Here is a 13,028-nt window from a genome sequence, read left to right on the forward strand (position 1 = left end):
AACAATAATTTATTTGTTTGTTTTCGCCAATTACGGATTTGGACGGTTCAATATAATAAACCCGTATGCGGCTTTATTCAAAGCTAACAAGTTCTTAACAATAAAGGTCGGTCCGGTCTACCAATTAAAAGATCGCGGTGCTTATCGTTAACGGTAACAAGTTCTCTGCCTGCCTAATTAGCTGCTAATTAAAGCAACTGTTACCGATTTTGTTTGTTGGCATGTCGACATGATCTGCTCAAAATGCAAACTGTTGCCGTAATATGTGTTATGTGTGTGTTTATGTATGTTATTTTGTATGACACATGAATTAACTAAACAATGGTTCGACTTCACTCTACTTTTTTCTTCAAGTCAGCTTAATTAATGCTTTGCCTATTAATTTCCTTTTTTATTCGTAAATTTACGTTTTTTTTCCATGGGTCAATACTATCTTTATAATGTAAATTAATTCCGATGTAACTTTTCCTCCATAAGTACTGAGTTGCACGTCTATATTTAGTTGCGACAGTTGGCCAGTATTAACACGCACGCGTTTCCTGTGTGGATCTCGACTATGTTTCGCGCTCTTATTAAAACACGACTTTTACATGGCATTCATGTATAGTGAGTGGTGCAGATGCGCACCAAGGGCCTTAAACAGTATTATCACATGCCTCTAGACAATTTGTGTTATTCAGTTCGATAAATGGTAATATACTTGTACTGAAATTAAATTGTTACCGGATAAAATGTGTACGGCGATAACGTAAAATTACCCGTAAGTATTGTTTTCACTACGTAACTAATATATACTAATAAAACTATGACACCGGGGGGGCAGTTCTCCGCCCCTACAGATTTGATGGGGGGGCAGATATCCGCCTACTAAATTCTGACAGGGGGGCAGTTCTCCGCCCCTACCGATTTGATGGGGGGGCACCTCTCCGCCACCTTTAAAATAAGGGGGCAGTTCTCCGGGGGGCAGTTCTTCGGGGGGGCGCTTCTCCGGATACCTAACTTCGCAAATATATAAATACAATATATATGTTTGTACATTGATGTTTAGGTCCTATGAATCCCAGTGCGGTCCTGCAAGTTATCTAAGACTACCCGACCGGATGTCCTGAGGACTTAAAATACTTTTGGGAATGTCTGTAACAAGGATTGCTTTTATAAAGTATACATCACACATCGTATAAGCATGGATGGTCTAGTGGTCTAAGCGGTAGACGTTTACTCCAAGGGTCAGTGGTTCGAGCCCAGTTGAGGGTTTATACTTTTTTTTCTTTCATTTTATTCTTGTTGTTTTTTACTGGAGCTTTTTAGATCCAAATTTATGTGTATCAATATAAAGCATTTAATAACAAACTTGAATACATGCCAAGATCTGTGAAAAAGCCCTTTAATGCAGTTGAATAAGCTCACTCTCAGTTCCATCTGCAGGTTACCACTCACGAGACCCTGCTTAACTCCATTGTTGGAGTTCAAAATTTATCACTTCATTAATTTTGCATAAAAAATAAGTTGAACAGTTCATTTAATGAAATACTTGGAAAAATACATGTTTATCAAATGAAACACAACATATAAGTAAAGTTATTTTTTTTATTTAATAAATGAAGTGAAGAACAGATATAATGTAATATTAAGCAAGCCACACCATAAAAGTCAGACCTCGGACATTCCCAATAAAATTTGCTGACGTCCGATATTATACTGGAAAATGTCAGTCCTGGTACAATATCAATATGTGAAAACTGATTTGTTTCAAAATGAAAAAGAATCTAATTAAAGTTTGCTGAAAAATCCATGCTGGTTTATGTTTATTTTACTGCGATAGATTGTTTAACTTTAAAATGAAACAAATTTCACAAACTTTTCTTCCTTAGCTGGTAACGTAACAAAGTCCAAGTGTGATTCTAAGAACCAGTCAAATATTGGATATAATGTAATTTGACTTGGGTAGCAATGATTTAGGTAACAATATGGGAAAACTGGGATTAACCCTTAAAGCGCTGGAGCTGAATTTTAAAGGCCTTTGCAAACAGTTTGGATCCAGATGAGACGCCACAGAACGTGGCGTCTCATCAGGATCCAAACTGTTTGCTATTCTGATAGTATTCTTTGAAAAAAATTCGAAGAAAATGCTAATTTTAGAAATTCTGCAGACGACATTTTAGCAGACGACAAATTTCCCAGCATGCAAAGGGTTAATGAATGTGTCTGAAGCATTATCACAGATTAGCCTGTGCTGAGTGTATGCAACTAAACTTTGGCTGAGAGGACTGCACAGGCTAATCTGCTAATCTGGGATGACACTTAACGCACAAAAATTAAGCCTAGTTTTCGCAGAATGAGACTTGTATATATACAAATTGGTCTGTTTTCAGGAGCTATACCCTTGTGATTGCCAGCCAGGATGGCAATGAGGAACCTGGTAGAGGGGGAGTGTGGGGGAACCAATTCCCTAATGAGGCTTACCTCCCACATGACCAAGGACCGGGCAATGAGACAGGTCAGGAAGACTCCCTAGACAATTCGAGCCTTATTTGGCCATTTTTGATAAAAAATCAATTTCGGGATTGGGATTTTTTTGTGCCAAAAATCCTACTGATTTGGGAAAAACAAATTAAAGATAACTCTTAACAATAATTAAAATTATATGAAAAAAAATCTTATAAAATATAGTTATAAACTTTGTAAGATGTTATTTAAATAATTAAAATTGAGATATAATAATCATTAAACACTTCTTTAAAATTAATTGGGATTTTTTACCTTTTCGCTTCGGGAATTAGTCCCTTGAATGGGCTCATCTGTGTAGATATAGATGAAAAAAACCTGCAATTGGAAGTACTTTGTGTCATTTGAAGTCAGGGTCTATTTTCTTTGAGTTGTCTAGAAAAAAAACTGTAAATTTTGCTAGTTAATTGTCATTTAAATACTCTAAATTTTTAAGTGCCTTTGATAAATAGATAAAAAATGAATCCCTAAGCTATTGAAAGTACTTTGTTGAGGCCTAATTCAGTGTTTCTTAAAAAAAAAATCAGCAAATTTTGGTCATGCTTCATTCTTGAAATTTCAAGTGTCTGTGATCAATAGATCAATAGTAAGACTGGAAAAAAAACGAGTTGAATCATCTTAAAAAAATAAGGTACATAACATTTTGTTGTTGATTGAATTAAAATCCAGTAAATTCCTCCTTTAGATACTTTAAATGTTAAGTACCTGAGATAATTGATAAAATGTGACCGAAATAAACCCATTTACAACTATGAATCAATACATAACATGTTGTTGTTGATCTCCTTCAGGAAGGCTTTCTGCCAGGAAGACCAGGATCCAGGATACAACATCCAGTAAGAATTAGAGGCTTGCTATCCGGGGCTTACTCTGACATTCGCCAAATGAGCCAATGGTTACAAATAAGAAATTTGTCTGCAAAAAATACCATTTGGCAACAAAGATTTTCTACATTATTACCCATAAAATGTCCAAAATAAAAAGAATTTTGACATAAACATGTCAATTTGGCTTAAGAAAATTTTGAGCCAGAGGGAGCCCTGCTATCGCCCACTTCTCCTGCTTTAATAAGAGAGCCTCGGTATGGGAAAACTGGGCTTAATGCATGTGCGTCAAGTGTCATCCCAGATTTGCCTGTGCAGTCAGCAAAGGCTTATCAGGGAACACTTTTTCCGCTTTTATGCCCCCTTTCGAAGAAAAGGGGCATATAGTGTTCGGACTGTCCGTCTATCTGTCCGTCTTTCCGTCACACTTTGTGTTTAGGTTTTGAAAAATGCTCATGACTTCTATATCCCTTGAGATATAACCTTCATATTTGGTATGCATGTGTACATGTATATGGACAAGGCCTTTCCATACGCACACATTTTTTTTACCTCTGTGACCTTGAACTTAGGGTCCGCGTTTAGTTTTCAAAATCTGCGTTTAGGTTTTGAAAAATGCTCATAACTTCTATTTCCCTTGAGAAATAACCTTCGTATTTGGTATGCATGTGTATATGGACAAGGCCTTTACATACATGCACAAATTTTTACCCCTGTGACCTTGACCTTGAAGTTAGGGTCCGTGTTAAGGTTTTGAAATCTGCGTTTAGGTTTTGAAAAATGCTCATAACCTCTATGTCCCTTGAGATATAACCTTCATATTTGGTATGCATGTGTATATGGACAAGGCCTTTCCATACGCACACAAATTTTGACACCTGTGACCTTGACCTTGAACTTAGGTTCCATGTTTAGGGTGCTCCCATAAGTATGAAAGTCTCAGGATATTGTTCTCCAACCCTTCATTACATGATGCTAGTTAGAGAAAAGCTGTAAAAAAAAATGGCTGAAAATAACAACATTAAGGACTTTAACGCCTTTAAAGTTATTTATACAACCTGCATGGAATATATAGGCATACCTGCATGGAATATATAGGCATATGCTGATAGTAGCCATCACCTGATATTGCATATTGTAAACGCTAGTACCAGTGATTTTCTTGTGGATTTCAAAAATGTAACCTCTAATAATTCCTTAAAGGCAATATTATTTCATTTACAGGAATAATACCTCATCCTTTATTAATGTATTCTGCAAAAAGAATATACGAGTAAGACATCATATTTCTGCTTATATTGCCGAGTTCTATTTATATGGTTATCTGATTAGTATCCGGATATCAGAGTTTTATTGTAGTAGCTATTGATGCTACTACGGCTGCTTTTACTATTATTTAGTACATTATGTTGCTGTTTTCTTGTCCTTTGGAGGATTTTGTATTAAATGACGATGTTACCCTTATATATCTGTATAGAATTAGTTCTTTCGAATTGCAAATGAATGATATATTTTCCTTCTCCTTTATTATTTAACCTGCCATCTCCCCTTTTCCTTTAAATCTTTATAAAATTATAATTGCATCATATTAAAAATTTATTTTCTGGTTACTGTATTATATATCTGCACATGGATGCAAGCACAACTACCAAAATAATTACATGTGCATGTATAATTTAATATGTATAATATAATGTTAATGACTAAAAACAATTTCTCATGCATATAAAACTTCAAATATATTATCATGTTTTAATTAAGAGTAATGTTGAAAATGAGTAAAAAATGAAATATTCAAGAAATAATCCATTTCTGATTTTGATCATCTAGCACACCTATGCTGCTTGAGATAACTGTTGTCCACTGCATAAATAACAGTATCAGTAAAGAAGCACATATACTATTATGTATTTATTTTTAACCAGGTTTTTAACCAGGTTTTCCGAAGGAAAAAACTGGTTATTAGATTGGCGAATGCGGGCGGGCTGGCTGGCGGGCTGGCGGAATAAGCTTGTCCGGGCCATAACTATGTCGTTCATTGTCAGATTTTAAAATCATTTGGCACATTTGTTCACCATCATTGGACGGTGTGTCGCGCGAAATAATTACGTCGATATCTCCAAGGTCAAGGTCACACTTTGAGTTCAAAGGTCAAAAATGGCCATAAATGAGCTTGTCCGAGCCATAACTATGTCGTTCATCGTCAGATTTTAAAATCATTTGGCACATTTGTTCACCATCATTGGACGGTGTGTCGCGCGAAATAATTACGTCGATATCTCCAAGGTCAAGGTCACACTTTGAGTTCAAAGGTCAAAAATGGCCATAAATGAGCTTGTCCTGGCCATAACTATGTCATTCATAGTGAGATTTTAAAATCATTTGGCACATTTGTTCACCATCATGGGACGGTGTGTCCCACGAAAGAATCACGTCAATATCTCCAATGTCAAGGTCGCCACGACTAAAAATAGATTTAAAAAAAAAAAACTTACAAAGGGGGTTAATTTTTTTTTGGTCATTTCAAAAGTTCAGTTTGAGTTTTCTCCCTTTATCAGATTTTTTTTTCACAATGAAAACCTGGTTTTGTGACAATTTTGTCCCTTGTTTATAAATAAAACTAGGAATATCCACCAATGCCATATTCAGTATACATGTACCTATAATCGTATGTGATATCAGGATACCATCAGATAACCGAATAGATGGGCAATATGCAGGTTTATTGGTATATTTTTTTAACAAACCTTTACAAAAGTCATAAATAAATGGTAATTTATTATAACTGTAAATGCACTAATATTGCTTTAACTGAATTATTACCAATTTAATTTTTTAAATCAACAAGAAAATCACTGGTTAAGTACTAGTGTTTTTGCAACATTACAATATGCAATAGCGGGTGATGGCTACTATCAACATATGCCTATATATTCAATGCAGCTTGTATAAAAAAATAAAAAAGCATTGAGCAAGTCCTAAACGTTGTTATTCTTTAGCCAAAGTTTTTACAGCTTTTCTCTAACTAGCATCGTGTAATGGAGGGTTGGAGAACAATATTCTGAGACTTTCATGTTTTTGTAAGCACCCTAAGGCTTATTCAGGATGACACTTATGCATTAAGCCCAGTTTTCCCAGAAAGAGGCTGAAATCATTAATTAAGAATACATTTTCAATTTCTTCTTTTAAGCCAATAAACAATAACTTGTTAACTGTATGCATTGGATTAAAACCACAAGGGCAATACAGACTTATTTTTTCACTCTTAACATGGTATGAATAATGTTTGTGCAAGTTTAAAAAGAACTACGCATTTTACTATGCACAATTCATTCTCATCAGCGGTAATATTTCTTTTCCTTATTTCAGATTGAACGACCCATCACTGAGGCATCACCAAATGAGGTAAACTTCTCTTCGATAAGTGTAGAAGAAACATATACAAACGATGGTTAAACAAATAAACGCATATACTGAGCAAAAATTTAATGATTTGTTAACAATGATCAGCTCTTAGCATCTTTATGTGAGCTGCGCTTTTTTGGAAACTTAGCTAAATGCTTGTGCATTATGTTTTGTCCCAAATTGACCTGTCTAGTCCACATTGGCTAATTAAAGACAATAATATCCACCTAGACTGGATTTTGTGTAGAAAGAATTCCTTAAATCAAACATTTATTTAAGTTGAAAGTGTCTTCCCTAAACATGTGTGGATTGGACAAGCTAATCTGAGATGACACTCGCATGCATTAAGCCTGGTTTTCACAGTGCGTGGAGCATTTTCATTGGAGTAATTATTTTCATCAAACACCATGAAGCTACCTATGTGAACATTAGACTGGTGTTTAGGCCTGAGTATTTTAAATGCCGTTATGTTGATTACATGTATATATATTGCTTATTTAAATCAGGTAATTCAGTTAAAAGATTGTCCCATTGCATAATGGTTATCATTTCATTAAATTTGTGCAACACATGCATGAACATAAGGAAGTCAGAAAACTGGATGCAATCTTAGCATGTTACTTATATCCATTTAGAATCAGGGGAATGTTGTAAAGCTGCTACTAGTTACATCTGACTGGAAATCACATTTCCACAGAATATCTGAAAGGGCCTGCATCATAGATTGGTTTTGAAAAAAACAAAAACATAACTCAAATGGTTGAAGAGAAGTAGTATTACAAACTGTTATGTTATATCATAAATGAAAGTTGAATTGAAATTAATTCAAACCCTGACTCTTTGGGAGCAAAATCAATCATGCTTAAACTGGGAAATTCAGCCTTTTAGACAAAACTGGATTTGAGCCAAGAACGAACTTCCTTTGAACAAAAAATAACATAAAAGCAGAAAGTGCTGTACCTGATTAGGCTGTGCAGACTGCACAGGCTAATCTGTGATGACACTTTACTTACATGCATTAAGCCCTGTTATCCCAGAGCAAGGCTCGGTTATTCGACTCAATGTAAAAACCACAATAAGTAAGTTTTGCTGCTCCCTCAGGTTTGAGTCAGTACCAGAACAAAAAACACCTCTCTTAACAAGAAATTTAGCATGAGAATGAATTTCATAAACAAAAGAGAAAACTACTCAAAGTTGCACATGATTCTTAGCTGAAGTCCATATTTCTGTATCCATGTTATTGCATTTTGTTTGTTATTCAAATTATTGTAAGTACCACACTAAGACACAGTTGTGCTGCTACTCAGTTAGTGGATGAGTTCCTGGGAGGTCAGAGGGTTGCCATGGCGCCACATACCTTCCACATGGGCAGCCTCCTGCAGGAGATGAGAGAGATAGAAGGCCAGGAGCAGAACTTCATACCGCAGAGAGGTAGTTGTAACCACAAAGAGTTAGTGAAGTGTAAACTCATAGAGGTTTTGTAGTGTTACCACAGAGTTTTGTCATTAGAGATTTGTTTGAACTGTTTTCTGTGACCATTCATGAAAATATGCAGCATAAATCAAGTATCAAGTGGTCACATGATTTGCACATTGGGTTATTTTTTATCAAAACACATTTGTCGTAAACGTCTGCGGTATTTGTACTTGTAAGTCAGATGAGAATGATAAAGTATCTAGTCTGTTGATATTTTTATTAGATTGCTTTCTTAAACATTTCCCTATTAAGTTATGGTCTCAATTTTTGTACCAACATCATGTTATGAGCCTTTATATTTTTGCATGTGACATCAGATAGATTTCCTCATAGTTTGTTCAAACTTTGTCCCTGTTGTAAAATCTGGCTATGCCCCAGATCTTATGTTTTTATGCCCCCGGTAGGGTGGCATATAGCAGTTGAATTGTCTGTCCGTCAGTCTGTCCGTCCGTCCGAAAACTTTAACATTGGCCATAACTTTTGCTGTATTGAAGATAGCAACTTGATATTTGGCATGCATGTGTATCTCATGAAGCTGTACATTTTGAGTGGTGAAAGGTCAAGGTCATCCTTCAATGTCAAAGGTCAAAAAAATCCAAGGGAAGTAATAAGCTTTAAAGGGAGATGATTTCTATACCTGCCAAATGATAAATAGATTTTTATTTCAAAGCGGCGCAGTAGGGGTCATTGTGTTTCTGACGAACACATCTCTTGTTAACATAGACTTTATCAGTAAAAAAGAACGACATGGTCAATAGGTGTAATATTTGGTGAATGTAATATGTCACATCAGAGAGGGGTCCTCAAGTTTGTTTAAAATGATGTCTTTGCTGTCAAAATGCCCAAACCCATGTGGTGGTTTGAAATGTTTCATGTAGATTTATATACCAAGGAATGTTCTAATAACACTCCTGTAGTAAAAAGTTGCCCCAAGCCATGGGTTTCGAGTATTATATCGCTAAGCTACAGTTTCTCAGGTAAGCATTTAAGGATCCTCATTGTCCTTCAGTTTAAATACCAAAATTAGTGAACTGTTTTAGTTTGAAATTAAGCTTGTGCTTTAAGTAATGTCTTATATTAGCCTGTGCAATGGGGACATACTAATCAGGGATGACACATGCTGTCTAATACTTAAATTGACTAAATATTTACATGCTTTTAACTTCTTTTTTTTATAAAAGCCGAAATAAGCCTGTGCATACTGTACAGGCCAAACACTTTACGCACATGCATTAAGCCGTGCTTTCCCAGTGATTGGCTCAATTAAATATTTTATCCTCATAGGTCCAGCGATTGCGGAACTAGCTGTCATAGACCCTGGTGGTTGGGCAAAGGAGTTTCTTGCCACAGAAAATGATCATCCCAATCAGGACTGGTCACATGACTTTCTAAGCAATCAGCCAAGCAATCAAATGGCACGAGTTCCCCCAATGAACATGAAGTGGGCTGAGGAGTATCTTGACCAATCAGAGCACAGACCATGGTCAGTATTGATCAATCAGAATTTACACAAAACTTGGTATGTAATAACTAATCATATGAAATGGCTTGGTATGTAGTGACCAATCAGACAAAACAACTTTGTATGTATTGACTTATCAGAACACAGGGCTTTGCATGTAGTGACCAATCAGAACACAGGACTTAGTATGTCTTGACCAATCAGGATACTGCTTGGTATGTTTTCACCAATCATAACGCAGGGCTTGGTATTTATGTACCAATCACAACACAGGGCTTGGTATGTCTGGACCAATCAGAACACAGGGCTTGGTATGTCTTGACCAATCAGAACACAGGGCTTGTTATGTTTTTATGAATCAGAACACAAGGCTTGGTATCTCTGGGCCAATCAGAACACAGGGCTTTGCATGTCTGGACCAAGCAGAACACATGGCTGGGTATATCTTGACCAATCACAACACAGGGATGTTATGTCTTGACCAATCAGAAAACAACAATCGATGTCTCTTGACCAATCAGAACACAGGAGTTGGTCTGTCTTGACCAATCCAAACAAGGGCTTGGAATTGCTGGACCAATCAGAACACAGGGCTTGGTATGTTTTGACCAATCAGAACACATGGCTTGGTGTATCTTGACAAATCAGAACACAGGGTTTGGTATGTTGATAATTGATATATCAATTTTCAACAATGATTTTTAGCTCGGCTGTTTTCGGAGAAAATCCGAGGTATTGTGATAGCCAGCTCGTCGTCCCCCGTAACCATGTGTCGTAGGTGTTGTGCTAAAACCTTAACATTTGCTCTAAAATCAAAGTGCTTCCACCTACAACTTTGAAACTTCATATGTAGATGCACCTTGATGAGTTCTACACCCCACACCCATTTTTGGGTCACTAGGTCAAAGGTCAAGGTCACTGTGACCTGTTATATAAAACTTTAACATAGGCTCTAAAATCAAAGTGCTTCCACCTTCAGCTTTGAAACTTCATATATAGATGCACCTTGATGAGTTCTACACTTATCACCCAATTTTGGGTCACTAGGTCAAAGGTCAAGGTCACTGTGACCTCTAAAAAAAAAAATTCTGACAAGCTTTCGCAGCCGAGCTTTGGCACCTGTTATGCGGTGCTCTTGTTAATACAGTGAAAACTCTCTTTACGACCACCTCGGTATTCCGACCAACTCGCTAAGTCGACCACCATTTTTCAGTCCCGATTTGTTCCTTCTATATTTCAATGGTCGTTACACTCACTAATCCGACCAACCCGCTAATCCGCTATTACGACCACTTTAATCAGTACCAATTATCGATATTGTTCTTAATTGACACCCGCCAAACGACTAGTAATTTTCACACCTTACTTGATCTGATGTTGTGGTACTATCGGGCTTGTGTACGAAGCCATTCTGACCCAATTAACCACAATTAACGACAACGGTTTTTGGCATCAATTTGCGACACAGGTGTTAGATTTTCGGCACTTGTTATAATTTTTAACCATTGATTGACAATTAGCTATTATTATTATTGAGTCTTTGATGGGTAAATTGGTAGTTGTTTGGTACACACTTTAAAGATTTATTACAGCGAATAATTTAACAGTTAGGATATTTGAGTAACACGGTTTTGTTCGTGATGGATATGAAAACCGACTTTTATACCATATCGTTATTCAAAATGGATAAGCGAAAACGGAAAGAGTTGTGTTTAAAAGAAAAGATTGATTTTATCGACGCAAGTGATGGGAAATCTCAACGACGATTTATTCGGCATTGGAAAGACTCGGGTTCAAGCTATTCTAAAAAGAAAACCTCGACTTTTATTCGACAAAATGCTAAGCAGACGACAATTGACTCATTCATTAAGTAAACATCAAGGATCTTGATGAAAAGTACATATACATGTATTTACACTTCTTTAATGAACAACTTGAAATACTATATTTGTACAATGTATAAATACAATGTATAAACGGATGACTGTTATATTGTATGCAAACAGATAAAAGTTCAGTGAATATTTACGTTGTTGTAATTATATGTCCATCAAATTCATGAAAACTCAGAATTAAGACCACCTCGCTATTAAGACCACTTTTGAAAAGTCCCACAAGTGGTCTTAATAGCGAGTTTTCACTGTATAAACATTTTATCTGATTTTCAAAAAAAGATACTTTGCAAAGCTATTTTTAAACTTCTGAAAGGTCAGTATTTGAACGTTATCAAACTTCCTTTATCTTTTAACTTCTTTGTTATTATAGCTGTTAAAAGATGTCATATTTTCGAACAAGTCTGTAAAATCTTGAGGTTTTATAAAAAAAACTGAATCCTCTAGATTCTTCCAAATATTTGAGCCTAGTTTTGACATAAAAATATATGAGCCTCGACTGCCTCGTTTTTGGAAACAAGGAGTAAAGTGTCGTCAAATATTAGCCTGTGCAGCTAAAACAGGTCTATCAGGGACGACACTCTCTGCCTTAATTGGATCTTCCCTAAGAAGAAACTTCCTTTAAAATAAAATTACCATTAAAGCTGAAAGTGTGGTCCCTGATTAACAGATTGAACAGGCTACACAACACTTTATGTGCAAGCCTTAAGCCTCGTTTTCCCATTTAGAGGCTTATATAATGAAGCTATATTTAAACTGTTGACAGGACAGAGGAATCTGAGAGAGAGATTTTCGATGACAGCAAATGGATTGATGATTTCACCGCAGAGTCCGGTGACCTCCAGAAAACCGCCCGTGACCTTTTGGACAGCGTAACGGATGACAAACTCAACAGCTCTGAGGTAATTTTAAGGGCGTTCTGAGAAAACTGGGCTAAATGCAAGCGCGTAAAGTGTAATCCCAAATTAGCCTTAGTCTACCTACAATGAATTTTCATTAAGAAGAGACCTTTAAACAACAAACAAATCTATAAAAGCAGAAAGTGTTGTTCCTGTGCAAACTGTACATGCTAATCTGGAAGAACACTTGGCACACGTGCATGCTCTTATTGCAAGGTTTTCCTTAAAGCCACACACCTTGAAATGAAATACATGGCATAGTATAATAAAGTATAAATAAGAAACCTATTTTATCTTTTCCAATTAGAATATATCTGGTGGTTACAAGGTCGAAATTTGTCTATTTTGCACTTAAAAACTTAAAAATAATTGCGTTTGTCGAAATGGACGTATACGTCTAGAAATCCTACTTTTGGTTTTAAAATCGGTACCGTTTGAAAAATACTAAATTATTTGCTAACAAGGCTATAGATTTAATTGTATCTATCTCAATTAGAATATATCTGGTTGTCACAAGGTAGAAATCCATCTTAAAAAAACTTAAAAATAATCACGTTTGTCGAAA

The 13,028-nt window shown here is 36.0% G+C and overlaps 1 protein-coding gene across 4 annotated transcripts in view; it reads left to right on the forward strand.

Annotated features, from left to right (window-relative positions):
* LOC127871621 (peroxisomal targeting signal 1 receptor-like) overlaps positions 1-13,028 on the forward strand; it is a 38,723-nt gene that overhangs the window by 3,748 nt on the left and 21,947 nt on the right. For 3 of the 4 annotated variants that reach the window (XM_052414733.1, XM_052414737.1, XM_052414735.1), the window contains exons 2-7: positions 2,373-2,497; positions 3,297-3,341; positions 6,699-6,734; positions 8,042-8,165; positions 9,495-9,693; positions 12,331-12,466. In XM_052414733.1, coding sequence (XP_052270693.1) covers positions 2,402-2,497; positions 3,297-3,341; positions 6,699-6,734; positions 8,042-8,165; positions 9,495-9,693; positions 12,331-12,466 — 636 coding nt within the window. In that variant the 5' untranslated portion in view covers positions 2,373-2,401. Of the gene's footprint in view, positions 1-1,048; positions 1,227-2,372; positions 2,498-3,296; positions 3,342-6,698; positions 6,735-8,041; positions 8,166-9,494; positions 9,694-12,330; positions 12,467-13,028 lie in introns of all 4 variants that reach the window. The other variant, XM_052414734.1, reaches the window with a different exon arrangement.

This window comes from Dreissena polymorpha, chromosome 3 (genome assembly GCF_020536995.1).
Source record: "Dreissena polymorpha isolate Duluth1 chromosome 3, UMN_Dpol_1.0, whole genome shotgun sequence".
Classification (NCBI taxonomy): Eukaryota; Metazoa; Mollusca; class Bivalvia; order Myida; family Dreissenidae; genus Dreissena; species Dreissena polymorpha.